The following is a 23,087-nucleotide window of genomic DNA, read 5'->3' as shown; positions in this document are numbered from 1 at the left end:
CTGCATATGGAGGTTCCCAGGCTAGGGGTCTAACAGGAGCTGTAGCCGCTGGCCTACACCACAGCCACAGCAACTCGGGATCCGAGCCGCATCTGCGACCTACACCACAGCTCAAGGATCCTTAACTCACTGATCGAGGCCAGGGATTGAACCTGCAACCTCATGGTTCCTAGTCGGATTCGTTTCCACTGCACCACAACAGGAACTCCCCAGATACCATTTTAAAAGAAATGGATGGGTGTTAATTTTGCAAATCTCAACTTCAGACTGCAAATAGATGGTATCTTGACTTAACTCGGCTCTTGAGTCTTGTGTGTGGGCTCAGGAAGAGGAGAGGAGAAATATAACTCTGGTGAGAGAGGTTCAGATGCCTAAGGAGCTGAAGCTAGCTAGCAGTTGGTAACACTTAAAAAAAAATTTCAGCAGAGTAAATTCCTCAACCTCATACCAACTCATCCTGAATCACTATTCTGTTCAAGATATAAAAAAGCACTGCTTCATTTTGTAGTGAAAGATGATTCCAAAGTACATTCATATCTTGTTAATTCACACAATGTCTGTAACACTTGCCTCATTCAAGTAGGTAAATATCTACTAATAAAGATGATGAGAAAGACAACCAGTACATACTGCTCCTCCTTTTTTTTTTTGTCTTTTTGTCTTTTTGCCTTTTTGCCTTTTCTAGGGCCGCTCCCATGGCACATGGAGGTTCCCAGGCTAGGGGTTGAATCGGAGCTGTAGCCACTGGCCTACGCCACAGCCACAGCAACTCGGGATCCACACCATGTCTGCGACCTACGCCACAGCTCACGGCAATGCCGAATCCTCAACCCACTGAGCAAGGCCAGGGATCGATCCCCAACCCCATGGGTCCTAGTCAGATTGTGAACCACTGAGCCACAACGGAAACTCCTCTTTTCAAATCTAGCAGTTGAAGACTCCCTTTTACTGACTAAAGTAAACCGAAATGGTTATTTGCTGCTACACAACAAGCAGTAACAGATCAAAAGAGTTCAAAGCTGTTAATGCCAAGCACAGCTACAGACAAAAATATTCTCTCTTTTTTTCAATCCTCAGACGGGTGGAAAACAGAAAACAGCTGGCATGTCTGAAAAGACTAGAAAAAAAGACTAGCTCCGTTCAGTTTTATCACCTCAAGTCTCTGCACACGATCTCATTAAAAAGAGCCATTCTTCATTTCTAATAGATCCATGCATTAAAATAAAAACTGTCCTAAGGGGGAAAAAACAGCATTCTCTTTAATGAAAGTGGTGGGTTTTCATAATTAAGATCCTATTGGGAGAAAAGATGAAAATTCCAGCTTTTCCTTAGAAAGATAATTGCCCCCCTTTCTGTCAGATTAGTAATAGTAAGAATCATTTCCACTGGTGTGCAAGTTCTTTTCCGTTGTATGCAAGTGCAAGGACACCAAAGTAAAACTAAACTTTCGCAGAACAACTGAACCTAATCGAACGTAATTAACAGAATTTTTTTAGCACAGTCTGAAAAGTTCAGTACTACGACTTTAATATTAAGGTAATTTTAAAAATAGAGTAACAGCTCTTTCAAGTGTTTCTGACTATAGAATATTTAGGTTTTAGTACCATGAAGTTGTTTTAATATCCTTATTTAACATGGAGTTATGTGTTTGTGTATATAAAAAGTATAGTATATTTCAAATATATATATACTATTTCCTTATTAATTCTGCCTACCCACACATCCCTAAAGCAAGTGGAAATGCAAATTTTAATGTGTTTATTCCCTACAAACATTTTGAAAGCATACTAATAAAAATCAAGAAAAATGGATGTCCTCACTTTTGCATATATTTCTCTTATCCTTGAAACCTTTGAACTTAAGAGAATAAAAATAGCACTAATGATATCACAGAGGCCGAACCATTTCCTCTTTCTGTGTTTCCTTAAAATTTTAAAAATAACAGGACACGAAAACTAGTTCCTTCAGAGCCACCATTGTCTAATCTTCAGCGTCTCACCTTCTCATTCAGATCCCTGGAAAATATCCACATACATCTTAAGAGTCTATGTCATTTGAATTTTGCTCTTTTGATTTGCAATAGAGAAACCCTACTAAAGGTACAAATGTCCCATTAAAATGAGAAGCAGCATAACTGCACAAAATGTATCAGAGAATACACTTTTGAACCCTAATGTAATTATATTCCTCAAATGTTTTCAGGATCTTTGAATGGTATACACTAATTTTTCGGAGATTCCACTGAGAAACCCGGACATAAGGAATTAGTTTGATAAATAACGGCAAAAAGTGGTTCTGTGTTGAGTGGCTAGAATAAGATTAGATTTTGTTTTCCAAGGTATAAAATCATTCAGAAAGAGAAAATATTATAGTAAATTAATATTATAAAATTATTAAAATAGTAAAATAATTATTAAAATTTTAATAAACATTGTTTTAAATTTATTACATTATTAAAAATTTAAATAATTTTTATAATATTACAAAAATTATAGTAAATCATGAATAAAGAAATCTGAGCTACCTCTTTCTTTAAATATGAATATGAGAGTAAAATTTTATATTATAAAGCATATATAATTTTTCCGGGAGAAAGTTTAAATGATTACAGCAGAAGTAGGATATTGAAGTGTATACAGAGTATGGCCTCAACCAAATTAAAAAAATACACATTTCCACCATGTTTATGAACCCACACTGAGTTTCAGAAGTTGGCTTGCAAATATACATATATATATTTGTGTGTGTGTGTATATACATATAATAAAATTTAAAATAAGTAAATAAAAAAACTAAACAAGGAATAATGAAACCAAGAAAGGTAAAGATGATACACAGAATGTATATTACAAGAAGAATCTGGAGTTCCCATCATGGCACAGTGTTTAACGAATCTGACTAGGAACCATGAGGTTTCGGGGTTCGACCCCAGTCTTGCTAAGTGGGTTAAGGATCCAGCATTGCCTCGAGGTGTGGTGTGGGTCTCAGACGGGGCTCGGATCCTGCGTTGCTGTGGCTCTGGTGTAGGCCAGTAGCTGCAGCTCCTATTAGACACCTAGCCTGGGAACCTCCATATGCCGTGAGAGCGGCTCAAGAAAAAGGCAAAAAGACAAAAAAGACGAAAAAAAAAGAAGAAGAATGTAATCCTTTGAACTTCTAACACACACACAAAATGTGACATTAAAAAAAAAGTTACAGGGAGTTCCCGTCGTGGCGCAGTGGTTAACGAATCCGACTAGGAACCATAAGGTTGCAGGTTTGGTCCCTGGCCTTGCTCAGTGGGTTAAGGATCCAGCGTTACCGTGAGCTGTGGTGTAGGTTGCAGACTCGGCTCGGATCCCGTGTTGCTGTGGCTCTGGTGTAGGCCGGTGGCTACAGCTCGGATTGGACCTCTAGCCTGGGAACCTCCATATGCCTGGAGAGTGGCCCTAGAAAAGGCAAAAAGACAAAAAAAAAATTCAGTAAAAGAAATTCCATAGAGAAAGAGATGGTCCAGATTAATCAATCCATGTACATATGGTAGAGCTAATACAGGAATGTACCAACTGCACACCTTGCAGGCTACCCTCCGCAAAGGTTTTCTCAATCAACTTCTTTGACAGGAGTCGAAAAATACCGACCATGATGTTACTGTTCCCTGAAATGCCCCCCCCCGAAGCATCCACTCTCTATTGCTGCTTAAAAATATTTTTCAACACATATATAAAAGACTGTGATGAAGGTGCTTTAGCTGTAGGTAATAGGAATTCTCTCTCTAGGTAGATACTATTCCTGATTTTCTTCTTTCTGAATGAAAAATGGACTGGAAGTTTGGGACTGAGGTGGTATATGGCATGATCGGCCATCAGGGACCTGCTGTATAGCACAGAGACCTCTACTCAGGACTCAGTGATCATCTCTGTGGGAAAAGAATATGAAAGAGAATGGACGTGTGTATACTTGTGACTGAATCACTTTGTTGGACAGCGGAAATGAACACAACGTTGTACCTGAGTTATTTTTCAATAAAACTTTAAAAAATAAAAAAAGAATATGCAAACATCTAAAAAAATAAAAACATAAACAGTGGGTATTTAATTTTCTGAGGGGGATAAATAAGTACTATTAATTTGTTTTAAAGAAACGAGCTGGAATTTTGAGGGTTTCCAGGTCTAGGACAAAAATGTTTTGCTTATCTGAGTAAAATGTAACCCACCAGAAAATATCCTGTCAGTGGTATAAGTTCTAAGAAAATCTGGGATTGAAGGCAATAAAATAATGCACCCAGACTAACTGATGTAAGCCATCGACTTGCAATAAGGCATTAATTATGTCCATAACTATTAGCGGCAGAGTACTGCTTAAATATTGCATAAACACAGAATGTTAATAATTTTTTTGGGTCCCAAAATAGAAATAAAGCCATTATTTATAGTCTAAGCATGCTCAGTGAACAAAACGGAAGGCACGTTGCCAACATTCCTGTGTCATTGATGTTTGATCTCAGACAAAACAGCCTCTGTCTTAAATATATGGTAAAATTATTTGTAAACTCTTCCATGCTTCTCCCTCAAGTTCGTCTTTTAAGGAGCTATTTTTAACCTGTCACACACACAATAAATGTTTCCTCTATGTATACAATGATGACATTACAAGCCTTTCATGGTTTTGAGTTGCTCCGCTATTGATGAGAAGTTGATTTCAAATCACCCAGGGCTCTCTTCACTATATCCAGTCGGATCTATTTCAGTATTATCTACTCTGGTTAAAGATTTAGTCTAGGAACATTGAACAAAATTGGTCCGATTAAAGCTAACTAGAAGTCAAGCCTACCATCTCACAAGTGACCCAACAAAAAGGACATCTTAATAAAGCTGCACAGTTAAGATGTAAAGTCAAGGTCAGTGGAGGTATAAATCATGGAAAGCATTCAGTGAAGATACCCAATCAAAAGGCCTTCTACTATCCTTGCTGCAGTACGGACGCTAGGAAACCAAAAACATGATTTCTTAGGTGCCTGTGCAGCTAGGGTTGTGTACAATGACCCAGGTTCTACCAAGCACATGCAAAACTGGGAACTGCAAAAACTGGCGGTGAGCAGTGAGAGCCAAGAGGCATCCAGCCTAAGGAAACCCACTCCTCTAGAACAGCTATGCCTAACATTCTCTGCGCTCTGTCATTCCCTTTTTTTTCTTTTTTTCTTTTTAGGGCCACACCCCCCGTATATGGAAGTTCCTAGGCAAAGGGTAGAATTGAAGCTACCGGCCTACACCACAGCCATAGCAACGCTGGATCCCAGCCACATCTGCAACCTACACCACAGCTCATGGCAACACCAGATCCCCAACCCACTGAGTGAGACCAGGGATGGGACCCACATTCTCATGGATACTAGTCGGATCCATTTCCACTGCGCCACAATGGGGACTCCCCCCACTCTGTCATTCTTAACTGGGCAAAATCTAAACACTGTTCCCTATCTCTCCCAGAAATTCTGTAAGCTATCCAATCTCTGAAATAAATCCCTCTCAGTTTTAGACAGCTAGAATGGATTCTATTGTCCACAACCAAAACCATGACCCAAGAATAATAATATTTTAAAAGTAAGCCAACTTAACAAAAGTGTATTTAGAAATGCTCACAGATAATTAAGTAAAAGAGGGTAAGAATGTTTTAAAAAGGCAAAAAAAAAGATAATTTATAGAGTAAAATCCCAAGACATACAAACAAAAGAACCATATATATATATATATATATATTTTTTTTTTTTTGTCTTTTCTAGGGCTGCACCCACAGCATGTGGAGGTTCCCAGGCGAGGGGTCCAATTGGAGCTACAGCCACCGGCCTACGCCAGAGCCACAGCAACACCAGGTCTGAGCCGAGTCCTCAACCTACACCACAGCTCACGGCAACGCCGGATCCTTAACCCACTAAGCAAAGTCAGGGATTGAACCTAAAACCTCATGGTTCCTAGTCGGATTCGTTAACCACTGAGCCACAACGGGAACTCCAGAACCACATTTTTTTAATCAAATGGTACTGCAGACTTTGCTGCATTGTATCACACAGACATTTGACTCTGTTAGGAGAACAGGTGGGAAAGGAGCCATTGATTCTAGTTTTAATATATGTAATAATATTTGCCATATAATAATTAGAAACAAATAAGGTATAAAATCAAAGCTGTAGTTAAGTGTTAATAATCTATTCCGTATTCAGTAAAGACACAGGGAATCGTTATGGCATTTGTTTTCCCTCAACAACACTCAAGTCCCTTCTAGTCGGCCAACCTGGAAAGTAGCACAGTTGAGGAGTTCCCGTCGTGGCTCAGTGGTTACCAAATCCGACTAGGAACCATGAGGTTGCGGGTTCGATCCCTGGCCTCACTCAGTGGGTTAAGGATCCAGCATTGCCACGAGCTGCGGTGTAGGTCACAGACTCAGCTCGGATCTTGTGTTGCTACGGCTGTGGCATAGGCTGGCAGTGACAGCTTTGATTCAACCCCTAGCCTGGGCACCTCCATATGCCACAGGTGCTGCTCTAAAAACACAAAAAGACAAAAAAAAAAAGAGAGAGAGAGAGAGAAAAGAAAGCACAGTTGAAAGGATGGGTACAGTTTGAGGAAAGCTGAGTTTCAATCCCAATTCTGGGACTTATAATATGATAAATGGGGAAAGGGAGTAAAGTATCTTTAGAATTAAATGAGATAATGTCTGGCATTATCTGAATCTGAGTCAATTGAAGAAGCAGAATCCTAATACATTACAATCTAAATTTAATAATAATTCTAACAGTTCAGAACACTAGCAGAAGTGTAATTACCATTCTATATGACAAGAAATACTTGTCTTAGAATTTAAAGAAAAGGTAACACTGAAACAAATAAAAATTAGTAAGGATAAGTTGACAAAGGTCAGATTTGAGCTGGTCCTGTTCAAATAATGCAAATTTTTCAAAATTTATTTATCTACTCCTTCATATTTGAACTGCCTTCTACACACAAGCCACTGTTCCAGGTGCTAAGGACACAGCACTGAAAAATAAACGTGGACCTTACATTCCAGTGTGGGAGAGAGAACAAACATAGACAAAGGAAAGGCAACAGAGGATAAGAAGAAAGGAAGGGAGGAAGGAGACTCAGACTCATACAAAAATACCACATAATAGTCAGTGCTATACAGAAAATACTGGGTAATGTACAAGCAATTGGCTCCATGGGTCAAGGATGTTTTCTGCATGAATATTCAACTTGCAATTTGAATGACAAAAGGCCAAATGAGGATCAGGGGAAGAGATTCCAGGCTGAAGCAAAATTCTGTGCAAAGGCCCTAAAGCAGAAAGAAGCCAGACAGATTTATGGGACTGAAAGTAGCCAATGAGACTGAAAGATAACCAGCAGAGGGTCCGGCCAGGAAAGAGATGGCTAGAGAGGCAGGCATGGGTCAGATGACTTAGGGCAGTGGCTCTCAACTTTGGCTTCCTGTTAGAATTACTGAATAGCTTTTGTAAAATTCCTGAAGCCCAGGTCCCACCTCAAACCAGTTACATCAGACTCTCTAAAGGTGGGACCTGGACACTGGAAAATTTTCAGAGCTCCTTGGGTGCTTTTAACAGGCAGCCAAGGTTGGAAAGCATTGATGGGGGTGGGCTCATAAGTCAAGACTAAGGGTTCTTATCTTATTCTAAGTGTGATGGAAAGCCATTGACAGATCTAAGCAGAGAAATGGCACGATCTGATTTCCATTCTTAAAAGATCACTAATGTTCTAATTAAGTATCAACAAATGTTTCATACCTACAGAAGAGAATAGAAATGAAATATCATTGTAAAAAGAAATGTTTAAAAATAAATATCTATAAATGTTCAACCAACATAACTAAAAAAATATATGAAAGAAATTAAAGACATAAATATATCCCAGGGAGTTCCCATTGCAGCTCAGCAGAAATGAATCTAATATCCATGAGGATGCAGGTTCGATCCCTGGCCTCACTTGGTGGGTTAAGGATCTGGCATTGTTGTGAGCTGTGGTATAGGTTGCAGATGTGGCTCAGATCTAGTGTTGCTATGGCTGTGGTACAGGCCAGTGGCTACAGCTTCAATTTGACCCCTAGCCTGGGAATATCCATGTGCCACAGGTGAGGCCCTAAAAATACAAAACAAAACAAAACAAAAAGATATCCCACATCCAAAGATTACAAGAATATAGTTAAAATGTCCATACTATCCAAAGAAATCTACCAACTCAATGCAATTTCTATCAAAATTCCAATGGCTCTTTTTCACAGAAATCAAATAAACAATTCTAAAATTTGCATGGAACCATAAAAGACCCTGTATAGTTAAAGCTTCCTTGATAAAGAACCAAGTTGGAAACATCATACTTCCTGGTTTAAAACTATATTATAAAATTATACTAAACCAAACTGTATGGTATTAGCATAAAAACAGACACAGCATAGATCAATGGGACAGAACAAAGACCCCAGAAACAAACCCATACATATATGGTGAACAAGTTTATGACAAAGAAGCAAAGAATATATACTCAATAATGTTGTTAATAAAAGGTATCAGTATAACTATATAGGTACATGCAAAAGAATGAAACTGGACCTTCTAAGTTACACCATACACAAAAATTACCTTAAGATGGATTTAAAAATTGAATGTTAAGACCTGAAACCATAAAACTCCTAGAAGAAAATATAGGTGGTGAGCTTCTTGACATTGATTGGTCTTGGCAATAATTTTTGGATTTGACACTGAAAGCAAAAGCAACAAAAGCCAAAATAAACAAGTAAGACAACATCAAACTAAAAAGAAAAGGTTTCTGCACAGCAAAGAAACGACCAACACAATGAAAAGGCAACCTACTGAGCAGAAAAAGGTATTTGAAAATCATATATCTGACAAAGGATAACATCTAAAATATATAAAGAACTCATATAACTCAATAGCAAAAAAAAAAATCTGAATAAAAAATGGGCAGAAGAATTGAATAACTATTTTTCCAAAAAAGATATAGACAGCTGTGTGAAAAGGTTTCAACATCACTCGTCATCAAGGAAATACAAATCAAAACCACAATGAGATATCACCTCACCTTTAGAATGGCTATTACCAAAAAGGCAAGAGATAACAAATGTTGGTGAGGATGTGGAGAAAAGGGAGCCATTGCGCACTGTCAGTGGGCATGTAAATTGGTGCAGCCTCTATGGAGAACACTATGGAGATGTCTTAACAAATTAAAAATAGACTACCCACCCACAGTCAATTAATCTTTGACAAAGGAGGCAAGAACTTAAAATGGGAAAAAGAAAGTCTTTTCAGCAAGAATTGCTGGGAAACCTGGGCAGCTGCAGGCAAAGCAATGAAACTAGAACACACCCTCACACCATGCATGAAAATAAACTCAAAATGGCTGAAAGACTTAAATATAAGACAAGACACTGTCCAACTCCTGGAAGAGAACACAGGCAAAATATTCTCTGACATCATACTCATGAATATTTTCTCAGGTCAGTCCCCCAAAGCAACAGAAATAAAAGCAAAAATAAACCAATGGGACCTAATCAAAATGACAAGCTTTTGCACAGCAAAGGAAACCAAAAAGAAAACAAAAAGATAACTTACACAATGGGAGAAAATAGTTTCAAATGATGCAACGGACAAGGGCTTAATCTCTAGGATATACAAGCAATTTATACAACTCAACAACAAAAAAGCCAGTGGAAAAATGGGCAAAAGACCTGAATAGACCATTCTCCAAGGAAGATATACAGATGGCCAACAAGCACATGAAAAAATGCTCAACATCCCTGATTATTAGAGAAATGCAAATCAAAACTACCATGAGATACCACCTCCCACCAGTAAGAATGGCCATCATTAATAAGTCCACAGATAACAAGTGCTGGAGGGGTTGTGGAGAAAAGGGAAACTTCTTGCACTGATGGTGGGAATGTAAGCTGGCACAGCCACTATGGAGAACAATATGGAGGTACCTTAGAAATCTATACATAGAACTACCATATGACCTAGCAATCCCACTCTTGGGCATATATCCAGACAAAACTTTCCTTAAAAAAGACACATGCACACGCATGCTCATTGCAGCTCTATTCACAATAGCCAAGATATGGAAACAATCCAAATGTCCATCACAGACAATTGGATTAGGAAGATGTGGTATATATACACAATGGAATACTACTCAGCCATAAAAAAAAATGACATAATGCCATTTGCAGCAACATGGATGGAACTAGAGACTCTCACACTGAGTGAAATCAGTCAGAAAGAGAACGACAAATACCATATAATATCACTTATAACTGGAATCTAATATCTAGCACAAATGAACATTCCACAGAAAAGAAAATCATGGACTTGGAGAATAGACTTGTGGATGCCTGGGGGGAGAGGGAGGGAGTGGGGTGGATCAGGAGCTTGGGGTTAACAGATGCAAAGTATTGCTCTTGGAATGGATTTACAATGAGATCCTGCTGTGTAGCTTTGAGAACTATGTCTAGATACGTCCACTGCAACACAATAATGGGAGGAAAAAATATGTGTACATGTATGTGTGACTTGGTCCCAATGCTGTATAGCAGGAAAAAAAAAACAACAGACTACCATCTTGGGGATGGAAATGCTATAAAATTGGGTTGTGATGATCAATGTACAACTCTAAATGTAATAAAATTCACCGAGTAATAAAAAAATTAAAAATTAAAAAACAAATTAAAAAAATAGACTATCATATAATCCAGTAATCCCACTTCTAGGTACAGAAAACAAAAGCAGAATGTTGAGATATCTGCACTCCCATGTTCACTGCAGCATTATTCACAATAGCCAAGATATGGAAACGACCTATGTGTCACTGATAAATGAATGTATAAAGAAATTGTGACTGATGCACAGAGAAAGAGAGAGAGAGAATATTATTCAGCCATGAAAAGGAAGGAAGTCTTGCCAATTGTGACAACATGGATGGATCTTGAGAAAATTATTTTTTTTTCTGTCTTTTTAGGGCTGTACCCGCGCAGCATATGGAGGTTCCCACGCTAGGGATCAAATCAGAGCTGTGGCTGCTGGGTTCTGAGCCGCGTCTGCAACCTACGCCACAGCTCATGGCAACGCCAGATCTTTAACCCACTGAGCGAGGCCAGGGATCAAACCCAAGTCCTCATGGATCCTAGGTGGGTTGGTTAACTGTTCAGCCACGATGGGAACTCCCAATCTTGAGAACATTATGCTAAGTGAAATAAGCCAGACAGACAAAGCCAAATATGGCATGGTATCACTTGTAAGTGACATCCAAAACTAAAAAGTCAAACTCTTAGAGAGCAGAAATGGGGTTGTCGGAGACTGGTAGGTGGGGAAAGTATGAAAAGGTTGGTAAAAGAGTACACACTTTGAGGTATAAGATAAATTAAGATCTGAAGATATAAAAACGTGAACTATAGTTGATACCTCTGTATTATATAATCGAAATTTCCTGAAAGAGTAGAACTTCGATATTATCCCCAGAGACAGTGAGCTCTTACGTGTAAGAAAGAAGAGTCTGTTAATGTTCAATTGACATTACTGATGTGTTCTCAAAACCACTATAAAGTAAAATTTCATATGCCAAATGCATTTTCCACCAAATCCTTCACAGTAGGTGCAAGGATGGTAGGTTACTGCTTCTGGAGATGTCCACAGCCATAGTAGATATTGCAAAAAGCAAATGATGATGGACTGATAATTGGTTGTGGGCGGGAGGGTGATGGTGAGACAACTAAGAAGTGTGCCATGAGTGCAATACTGGAGGACTTTTTTTTTTTTTTTGTCTTTTTGCCTTTTCTAGGCCACTTCCCTCGGCATATGGAGGTTCCCAGGCTAGGGGTCTAATTGGAGCCGTAACCACCGGCCTGCGCCACAGCCACAGCAACAAGGAATGTGAGCCGTGTGTGCGACCTACACCACAGCTCATGGCAACGCCGGCTCCTTAACCCACTGAGCAAGGCCAGGGATCGAACCCACAACCTCATGGTTCCTAGTCAGATGCGTTAACCACTGCGCCATGACAGGAACTCCATGGACGACTCTTTTGATTGGCTTAATGTGTCCTTTTTGGAGCCTTCCTCACAAAATTAAAGCTGCTGTCTCTGAATTGCTCCCCCATGCGGGATGCTGTGCAGCAAACACCTTTCACTAGGTGGGAGGTAGGGAAGAGCTGATGGATTCGGAAGCATCATTAAGGATAAATGCGGAGTCTCCTGCCTGAAGCAGCATGGGAAAAGGTTTGCAAAGATTAAAGAAACAGGCTGCTGGAGGTAGCAGGACAGCCGTCCCACCCTGCCCACTTTCCTGCCTATGTGAGGGCTAATGGGCATCACTGCTCACCTGCAGGGAAGCTGGGGGCCAGCACCTCCCTGAATCTGGGAGAGCTTAAGGGAACCATAGGGAGTGAGAAGGGAGCATCCGAGGGGCTGGTCAGGCAAGGTTGTTAATCTCTTAACAGTTGTCAATAGAGTGTAAAATCGGGATTTTCGAAGCTTTTACCAGCTGAAGTCCCAAGCTACTTCACCTCAGTTCCCAGAGGCACTAGTTGAGCCCTGTCAAAAAAATCTTTCTTGGAGTTCCCGTCGTAGCACAGCGGAAATGTATCTGACTAGGAACCATGAGGTTGTGGGTTTGATCCCTGGCCTCGCTCCATGGGTTAAGGATCCAGCATTGTCCTGAGCTGTGGTGTAGGTTGCAGATTCGGCTCAGATCTGGCGTGTCTGTGGCTCTGGTGTAGGCCAGAGGCTACAGCTCTGATTCGACCTCTAGCTTGGGAACCTCCATGTGCCGCAGGAAGCAACCCTAGAAAAGGCAAAAAGACAAAGAAATTTAAAAAATTAAAAAAAAATAAAATCCTGAGGACCCTTAATTGATTGTCTTAAGACCTTTAATCAAAATTACTGTAAAGTGCATCCAAAACAAAAGCCCTAACTAATGGAGATAGTCACGCATAACAACGTGTTCTTACCAACAGATCTGAGACTTCATCACATGGTGTCCTTAAGTGTGGACCTATTCCACAGAGAATCCTCAAATTTGCGAGGCTTTCCCTCTTCAAGTTTATGGATCCTATGTTTCTGGATCACCAAGGATGGTAAATGAAATACCTTTCAGGCTAGAATTCCTTATTTGGTAGGATTCCTTGGTTACTTTTGTTTTCTTCCTGGGGCTAGTGGATTTGGTTTTACTGTAATGTTTATTTTTATACACATGCCCAAAGGCCTCCTGGTGCGTTTTTATAAATCTAATAAATACCTCATGATAACTAAATTTGTTAAGATAACACAAACGATGTTGTCTATTGCTTAAAATGTACACTTTCTATTAAATAAGGAGTTCAGTACATACTTTCAAAGTTATGAAAGACTTGAATGTCATATTCGGACACTTTTATTTCAAAAAGCCAATGTAAGACTTATTTCTTTTTAAACAGCAAATTTATGCAACTGCAACAAGATGAACCTTTATAACAAACTGCACAGTTAAGCTTTAAGATACTCTTTGCATTTTTAGACTATAGAAGTTTAAAAGGTTATCAAGTAAACCAGCAAATAGCCTGCCTTTTCAATACTTTGTCCTATGTCTTATCATATAAACACTCCAAGTAGTTGTAGTTGCCAGCTTAACCTAACATACTACAAGTGGCATTACACTCGGCTTTTGAGATGACGTCTCTGTCAAAATGAGAACCTGAGATACGCTGCCTAAAGTTTCAATGGTAACAATAATCGACAGTTGAGATGGACATCTAGCAGCGGAAAATAATCATTGATTTTTGGAAACTCCTCCATTCCTCCGTTCTATTACGTTGGTTCAAAAAGCTAGCAAGTAGAAAAACAGACCAATACTGAAAAACAAACTGTGATATGACAAAACACTAGCGTTCTAAAGCAAAGCAAGCCAGTGCTGAAGGAGAGCCTTCCAAATAAAAACAGATGGTACTTTTACAGCCTCAATGCACGTCCCTCTTATCTCAGAGTGAGCCTCATCATGTGTCACTTTTTTTTTTTTTGTCTTTTTGCCATTTCTTGGGCCACTCCCACAGCATATGGAGGTTCCCAGGCTAGGGGTCCAATCGGAGGTTGTAGCCACCGGCCTACGCCAGAGCCACAGCAACATGGGATCCGAGCTGCATCTGCAACCTACACCACAGCTCACGGCAACACCGGATCCTTAACCCACTGAGCAAGGCCAGGGACCGAACCCGCAACCTCATGGTTCCTAGTTGGATTCGTTAACCACTGCGCCACGACGGGAACTCCTTTTTTTTTTATTTGCAAGGCTAAAACTAACTTACCCATAGCTAAAATCAAAGCACAACTGGAGTTCCCTTTGTAGCAGAGCAGAAACGAATCTGACTAGGAACCATGAGGTTGTGGGTTCGATTCTTGGCCTCGCTCAGTGGGTTAAGGATCCAGTGTTGCCCTGAGCTGTGGTGTAGGTCCGCAGATCCGGCTCAGATCTGGCATTGCTGTGGCTCTAGCGCAGGCCAGCAGCTACAGCTCTGATTCAACCCCTAGCCTGGGAACCTCCATATGCCACAGGTGCAGCCCTAAAAAGACAAAAGACAAAAAAAAAAGCACAACTGACAAACTGGGAGAAAAACATATGCAGCATATATAACAGATAAACGGTAACTATGCCTAATATTAGAACTTAAAAATTGAGGGGGAAAAGGACCAAAAATTTAGCAGAAAAATGGGCAAAAGAAATTAACAGATCGTTTACTAAGGAAAGCTATGCCCGTGGCCCTTAAAGATAGGAAAAATTTTCAATTTCTCTCGTCATATAAAAAATGCAAATTAAAACTACTCCTTAGATACCATTTCTAACTATCAAATAGGCAAACATTAAAGAGCTTCGCTGCCCTCGCTGTTGGCAGTGTTGGTGGGAATGCAAAATAGCATAATCCTTACAGGGGAAAATTTGGCAGTACCTAACTAAACTACACATATATTTACCTATGGACTTAATTCAACTTTCAGGAATCAATCAGGAAGATACACTTCTAAAAATATGAAAATACATAAGCACATTATTCATTGCAACTTGTTTGTAATTACAAAATATTGGAAACAACCCAATTGTCCATATATAAAAGACTGGATGAATAAACTCTGGTATATCCATATAATGGAATAATACGCAACTATTAAAAAAAGAATAAGAGCTCTATGAAAAGACAACTGCCCTTAGTTTAATAATTTCCATTTCAAAATTCATAGAATATGGAATTGCATGATGACATCCCTTGTTTTTTGAAAATAAATATTATAATAAACAAAATTTGAAGGAATTGAGGTAAATAAATTCTTAGATAGCCTTAGGGAGGTTATTCTTTGTAGGACAAGAAAAAATACCAAAAAGACAGAAAATATAACAGATTGTAGGAAAATATCAAGAACTCAAAATGATTTAGAGAATCATGTAGAAAGTCACCCTCCAAGGTTGACTATAAACCACTTAAAAGAATACAAATTCTTAAAACCTTCATGAAAAATGTGCAAATTCAAGGCAATGACAAGAAGCCAGTAAATAAATCCAAAACCTCGGATAGAGAAAATAAATGAAAATAAAAGAAGTAAAACTATTTTCACTGTGTCTGAATAAACAGGAAGGAGGGATTGTAGATTAGATGGAAAATGAAGGAAAGGATTTGGTATGAATTTAGCTATAGGAAGAAAAACTTAGCTTAAGGGGTCAAAAATGATCCTAGGACTTCACCATGTTTTAAAAGGCAATTATATTTATTTCTAAGTCTCTGGCGTTCCCGCTGTGGCTGAGTGGGTTAAGAACCCGACAGGATGTCCATGAGGATGCAGGTTCGATCCCTGGCCTCGCTCAGTGGGTTAAGGAGCTGGCATTGCCACAAGCTACAGTGTAAGCTGAAGATGTAGCTCAGGACAGGTGTTGCCGTGGCTACAGCATGGGTCGGCAGATGCAGCTCCAACTTGACCCCTAGCCTGGGAACTTCCATATGCCACAGGTGTGGCCATAGAAATTAAAAACAAAAACAAAAACAAACCAAAAAAACTGTAAATCTCTTAAACTTATTTGACCTTAAATTTTGATAGGAATTGACTTGGTTTTGAATCCAACTAGTACTTAAACAGAAGAAAGAGATCTCGGATCTGGTGTTGTTTAAGATGGCATGAAAAGAAATCTGGAAATATGCCCTTATCTGGTTGTGAAGGAAAAGAATAATAACTTGTATTTCTTCAATACCATGAAATCACCGGCTTCAACACTAAAAAAAGAATAACCAGTTAAAAGAATCTGACCTAACACTTGAGCCAAATGATTTAAGATTTTTATAACCTATTATAAAACTTATTTTATGTACTGCCACAAATCTGGGCTAAGGCTCTGTTTTTCCTTTTCTGCATTATGAAATCCAGTTCTAAAAATAGTCAAGTCCAAAAATAAGGCAAAACCCACAAATTAAGTGTAGCTTTATACATGTACAAGAACCAGGGAAATCTCCACATCTTCGAGGAAAACAGATGTTGGGTTACTTATTCCCACTAAATTCGCTATGTTGGGTCAAACCTCTTTAAATTTTTCATTAATATGGACTATATTATTGTAAGCCTGAATCCATTCTTCAATTCTGGTAAATTTCTCTATCCCAAAGAAATTAATGAGCTCTTCTAATAAATATAAGATTGTAAGCAAAAAGAGTCTGATATTTAAACTCAAGAGCTTGGTATCTATCATGAAAACTAACCGATTAACAGTTTAGAAATGATGGAAATCCTGTGAAATTGGATTGTGATGATCATTATACAACTACAGATGTGATAAATTCATTGAGTAATTTTAAAAAATCAAAAAAAAAAAAGAAATGGATGTGTGTACATGTAAAATCACTTTGTTGTACAGCAGAAAGTAGCACGACCTTGTAAATCCACTATTTTGCAATAAAACTTTAAAGGGTCTCACTCCCCAAAAAATCAACTAATGAAAAAAAAGCAGTTCACAAAATCTGCAGAAGCCACTACAGTGCCTCATATTTTCCATGATCCAGTCCATAGAAAGAAGCCATATGGAGAGAGAGAGAAACAAACTAACCTACAAAACATGTTACCACTATATTCCCCTAATAGCCCTTTCTGAAGTCTACCCTTCCATTTTTTCTCCCAGACATTTCTCTAAAGATTAATGAGCAGAAAAGCAACTGGAAAAGGGGCTTTCAAAATGTGTGATTAGTTTATCTCTAAACCAGCATTCCAGTCCTTGCAGGAATCTATAAGGTAGACAGTGAACATGCTGAAGATGGACAAAATATTCTTATTGGAAATTTAAGTGCCTTTTGATCATCATCACTCATCTTTTTCAGATAGAAGTTTTTTGTTTGTTTGTTTGGTCTTTTTTGCCTTTTCAAGGGCTGCTCCCACGGCATATGGAGGTTCCCAGGCTAGGGATCCAATCGGAGCTGTAGCTGCCGGCCTATACCACAGCCACAGCAACACCAGATCCGAGCCACATCTGAGACCTACACCACAGCTCACGGCAATGCCGGCTCCTTAACACACTGAGCAAGGGCAGGGACTGAACCCGCAACCTCATGGTTCCTAGTCGGATTCGTTAACCACTGAGCCACGGCAGGAACTCCAGACAGAAGATTAATAAAATATGTCTAAATGAGCTTATCCTGTGGCAGAAACTTGAAGAGACTATCTCAGAAGAATAACAGGTAATAAAATGGTCTGCCATCAATTTAATGATATAATTTTCCTACACTTATTTATCTATCAATCACAAACTGAACGGGAAAGTAAAAATTTTTAAAAAATTGAAATAAAATTTTTGTGAGCTTATTGTCACTCTCCAAAAATATATAAGAAAACCTGATCTCAGCCTCTGAAACTGATTCTTCCACACATCAAGATAACATTCTCGGGAGTGCCCACTGTGGCTCAATGGTTAAGAATGGGATATAGTGTCCATGAGGATGCGGGTTTGATCCCTGGCCTTGCTCAGTGGGTTAAGGATCCAGTTGCCGTGCACTGTGGTGTAGGTCACAGACATGGCTCAGATCCCATGGTGTAGGCCGGCAGCTGTAGTTCTGATTCAACCCCTAGCCCGGGAACCTCCATATCCCGAGAGTGTGGCCCCAAAAAGAAAAAAAAAAAAAAAAAAGGAAACAAAAATCCACTTCAAAATACATCTTCAGTGGGTTCCAAGACTTGCCATTGTATAATGTAGAAATTTATTTTCTTTCCCCTACATGTTTATTGCTCAAGACTCAGGGTATAGATACTGGTTTAAGTCTCTTCATCTTAATTCATATTCTTCATGATTTCATAAACCTGGATCATACGCTTCAACATTAATTTATGTTTTAAAATCATAGAGTAGGAGTTCCTACTGTGGCACAGTGGAAATGAATCCAACTAGGAACCATGAGGTTGCAGGTTCGATCTCTGGTCCCCCTCAGTGGGTTAAGGATCTGGAGTTGCCATGAGCTGTGGTGTAGGTTGCAGACACGGCTCGGATCCTGCGTTGCTGTGGCTGTGGCATTAGCTGGCAGCTGTAGCTCCGACTGGACCCCCAGCCTGGGAATCTCCATATGCAGTGGGTGTGGCTCTAAAAAGAAAAAAAATAAATACGTAAATAAATAAATGGAAATAAATAAAAATAAAAGTAAAAGAAAGTTTCAATAAAAAAATCAAAGATCATTTCTTAGTAAATATTTAAGTCCTTAAACAGTTAATTATCTTAACTCCTTTTTTACCTGTATTTCTAGAAATAGGATAATGAAAAAACTGTACAAAATAATAGGAGATACAGCTCTACCAGAGTTTTGTACCAAGTCAGGTTGCTTTCTCTTTTGTTTCCCAAATTCTTTTTAATGTAACTCAAGGTTCTAAAAGATACCTTGGTACTCTGAATGAGTTAAGCTACTCAGAAGAAAGAAAAAAAACTAATTTTGGGGAATTCTCAAATATCTTTTACAATAGATTCTTCTGCTTATAGCCCAAAAGTAACAACTACCATGTGATTATAATTCCTTCTAACTCTGGCCAGTTCAACCAAGAGGCACAAAGTACTTCAAAGCAGCATGAAAAAAAAAAGGTTTTTTTTGTTTTTTGTTTTTTGTCCTTTTAGGGCCACACCCACAGCACATGGAAGTTCCCAGGCTAGGAGTCCAATCGGAGCTGTAGCTGCCAGCCCACACCACAGCCACAGTAATGCCAGATCTGAGCCGCGTCTGCGACCTACACCACAGCTCATGGCAATGCTGGATCCTTAACCCACTGAGTGAGGCCAGGGATCGAACCCACAACCTCATGGTTCCTAGTCATATTCGTTTCTGCCGCACCACGAAGGGAGCTCCCAAAAGAAATCTTCTCAACAGAATCACTTGAAATATAATGTGTTAGCAAAATCTTCTGTGATAAAATCACAAGAAGAAACTGGTTTAAAGGTCATTTTTCAAAAGTAAGAACTTTGTCTTTTTTTTTAGGGCCACACCCATGGCATATGAAGGTTCTCAGTCTAGGAGTCAAATTAGAGCTGTAGCTGCCAGCCTGCACCATAGCCACAGCAACACAGGATTCGAGTCATGTCTACGACCTGCACCATAGCTCACGCAGCTCTGGATCCTTAACCCACTGAGCGAGGCCAGGGATCGAACCTGCATCCTCATGGACACAGTCAGGAAATCCCCCAAAATAAGAACATTTTTAATACAAATACATTTAGTGTCAGTAATAATAAAAAGCTCAACAAAAAATAAACTAAAAATGTAAAACGCTTCCTAAAATGTAAGAATATCACATCCATGTCGAAAATTGTTCCAAAAATAAAAAACAGACTGTGAAAAAATACCAAAGACTAACATAAAGAAATCAATAAAAGAGCAGGATAAAAATGTCTCGGGAGATATCATTACCAAAAAAATACATGATCGAAAATTTCATGCTGTAGGAAAACCAGCTGTAAGTTTGCTTTTTTATCAAACTATACTCAGCAGGTACATCCACCAAATAATCCATTCAAAAATACGTAAGAATAAATTTTGCCAAGCAGATAGAAAATTTGTATGTTGAAAACTATAAAACATTGCTAAAAAAAAATCAAGGATATAAATAGAAAGACATCTATGTTTACAGAAGGGATCACTTAATAGTAAGATGACGATACTACCCAAAATGATCTATAGATTCATTGCAATTTCTATCAAAGGACAATACAGGAGTTCCCGTCGTGACGCAGTGGTTAACGAATCCGACTAGGAACCATGAGGTTGCAGGTTCGGTCCCTGCCCTTGCTCAGTGGGTTAACGATCCGGCGTTGCCGTGAGCTGTGGTGTAGGTTGCAGACGCGACTCGGATCCCGTGTTGCTGTAGCTCTGGCGTAGGCCGGCAGCTACAGCTCCGATTGGACCCCTAGCCTGGAAACCTCCATATGCCGTGGAAGCGGCCCCAGAAATAGCAAAAAAGACAAAAAAAAAAAAAAAAGGACAATACAGTTAAAACATAGGTAAGGAACCTGAAAAGGCATTTCTCCAACTAAGATATAGAAATGGCCAAAAAGCAGATGAAAAGATGATCAATATCATCGGCCATTTGGGAAATGCAAATCGAAGCCACAACGGGGACTTCCCGTCGTGGCGCAGTGGTTGATGAATCCGACTAGGAACCATGAGGTTGCCGGTTCGATCCCTGCCCTTGCTCAGTGGGTTAAGGATCTGGCGTTGCCGTGAGCTGTGATGTAGGTCACAGACACGGCTCAGATCCCGTGCTGCTATGGCTGTGGTGTAGGCCTGGCGGCTACAGCTCCAATTAGACCCCTAGCCTGAGAACCTCCATATGCTGCAGGAGTAGCCCTAGAAAAAAAGGCAAAAAGACCAAAAAAAAAAAAAAGCCACAGTGGATTACTACTTCGGAGCCATTAGGATGGCTATTATTTTAAAAAAAGGTAAGAAAGCAAAACAAAAAAACCAAAAACAAACCAAAAAAGAGACAATAACAAGTGCTGACAATGATGTAGAGGAAATGGAACCCTCATGTACAGCCAGCGGAAAACAGTGTCGCTGCTGTGAAAAATAGTTTAGCAGCTCCTCAGAAAGTTAAAGATAGAACTGAAATATGATTCAGCAATCCCATTCCTACATACATACCTAAAACAACTGAAAGCAGGGATTCAAACAGACCCTTACATACCCATATTCACAGCAGCATAATTTACAATAGCCAAAAGGTGGAAACAACCCATGTTCATCAACATATGAATAGATAAGCAAAAATATCCTTGAGTCATGAAAAGGAATGAGGAAGCTCCCTTCGTGGCTCAACAGTGAACAAAACCAACTAGGATCCATGAGGATGCAGGTTCGATCCCAGGCCTCGCTCAGTGGGTTAGGGATCTGGCATTGCTGTGGCTGTGGTGGAGGCTGGCAGCTGTAGCTTCAATTCAACCCCTAGCCTGGGAACCTCTATATGCCATGAGTGCAGCCCTAAAAAGAAAAGGCTAAATAAATAAATAAATAAATGAAAAGGAATGAAGTTCTGATATATGCTATAACATGGATGACTCTTGAAAATACAATGCTAAGTAAAATAAGCTAGAGACAAAAGGACAAAAAGTGTGTGATTCTAATCACCTGAAGTCCCCAGAATAGACAAATTCATAGGGACAGAAGGTCGTATAGAGGTTACCAGGGTCTATAGGTAGGGAGCGATGGGAAGTTATTATTTAAGGGGTGTAGAGGTTCTACTGGGGATGACAAAAGAGTTCTAGAAATAGACAGTGGTGGTGGTTACCCAACATTGTGACTCTACTTCATGCCAGTGAACTGTACACTTAAAAATGGTTAAAATGGAGTTCCCATCGTGACACAGCAGAAAGGGATCCGACTAGTATCCATGAGGGCGCAGGGTGGATCCCTGGCCTCACTCAGTGGGTTAGGGATTCAGTGTGGCCGTGAGCTGTGGTGTAGGTCACAGATGCGGCCCGGATCCTGCGTTGCTGTGGTTGTGGTGGAGGCCGGCAGCTACAGCTCTGATTCGACCCCTCGCCTGAGAACCTCCATATGCCTCAGATGCTGCCCTAAAAAGACAAAAAAAAAAAAAAAAAAGGAAACAGTTACAATGGTAAATTTCATGTTATGTATATTTTACCACAATAAAAAAATAATAATATACTTGGTGAATATGTAATGATCTCCTACTGCTGCTGAAACCCATGTAGTTTAGATTTTCACACTATTAATAAATGTACTGTGTGCGTGTGTACACATGCATGTAAAATGGATCTCTCTTGAAAAATAGCCCCTGGAATGTTAAGCACAGCAGATATCCTAGAACATGCTTTCAAAAACTCCAAATAATTATAATTGCGCTCCAATTTGATAGCTGTTTCAGTTATTTATTTATCTACATTGAAATTAACAGGTATCACTTAAGGAAGAAAGTGATAAATTCTACTGATGGTCCAAAATTATATGTTTATAACCCAAGTGCTAAAAATGAGTATCTGGAGTTCCCTGGTGGCCTAGTGGTTAAGGATCTGGCATTGTCACTGCTATAGGTCAGGTGGATCCCTGGCCTGGGAACTTCTGCATGCCACGGGCACAGCCAAAAACAATTTTTTTTTAATTTAAAATATAAAAATGAGGAGTTCCTATTGTGCTGCAGAGGAAATAAATCCGACTAGTATCCATGCGGGTTTGATCTCTGGCCTCGCTCAGTGGGTCAGGGATCCAGCATTGCCGTGCACTGTGGTGTAGGTTGCAGATGCGGCTCGGATCCCAAGTTGCTATGGCTCTGGTGTAAGCCAGCAGCTGTAGCTCTGATTCGACCCCTAGCCTGGGAACTTCCATATATCATAGGTGTGGCTCTAAAAAAGCAATAAATAAATACATACATACATAAGTAAATATGAATACCTTACCTGATAGAGCATGATAGGTTCTATATTATATCCTAAGGTATCTGCAAAGTTCTTAGCGACGACAGTTTTTCCACAACCCTGCAATTACAAACAGAAACACAATCATTTAAGGACTAAGTCAAAACAACCCAAAGTCAGGAAACAACTTTTC

The 23,087-nt window shown here is 39.5% G+C and overlaps 1 protein-coding gene across 2 annotated transcripts in view; it reads right to left on the bottom strand.

Moving 5' to 3' along the window:
- VWA8 (von Willebrand factor A domain containing 8) overlaps positions 1–23,087 on the bottom strand; it is a 392,083-nt gene that overhangs the window by 282,549 nt on the left and 86,447 nt on the right. For both annotated transcript variants that reach the window (XM_047755719.1, XM_047755720.1), the window contains one exon: positions 22,937–23,014. In XM_047755719.1, the coding sequence (XP_047611675.1) occupies positions 22,937–23,014 (78 nt within the window). The remainder of the gene's footprint in view (positions 1–22,936; positions 23,015–23,087) is intronic.

Source organism: Phacochoerus africanus, chromosome 13, assembly GCF_016906955.1.
Source record: "Phacochoerus africanus isolate WHEZ1 chromosome 13, ROS_Pafr_v1, whole genome shotgun sequence".
Taxonomy (NCBI): domain Eukaryota; kingdom Metazoa; phylum Chordata; class Mammalia; order Artiodactyla; family Suidae; genus Phacochoerus; species Phacochoerus africanus.
Note: the sequence above shows the minus strand (reverse complement) of the source record. Positions and strands in the feature narration are given on the sequence as shown.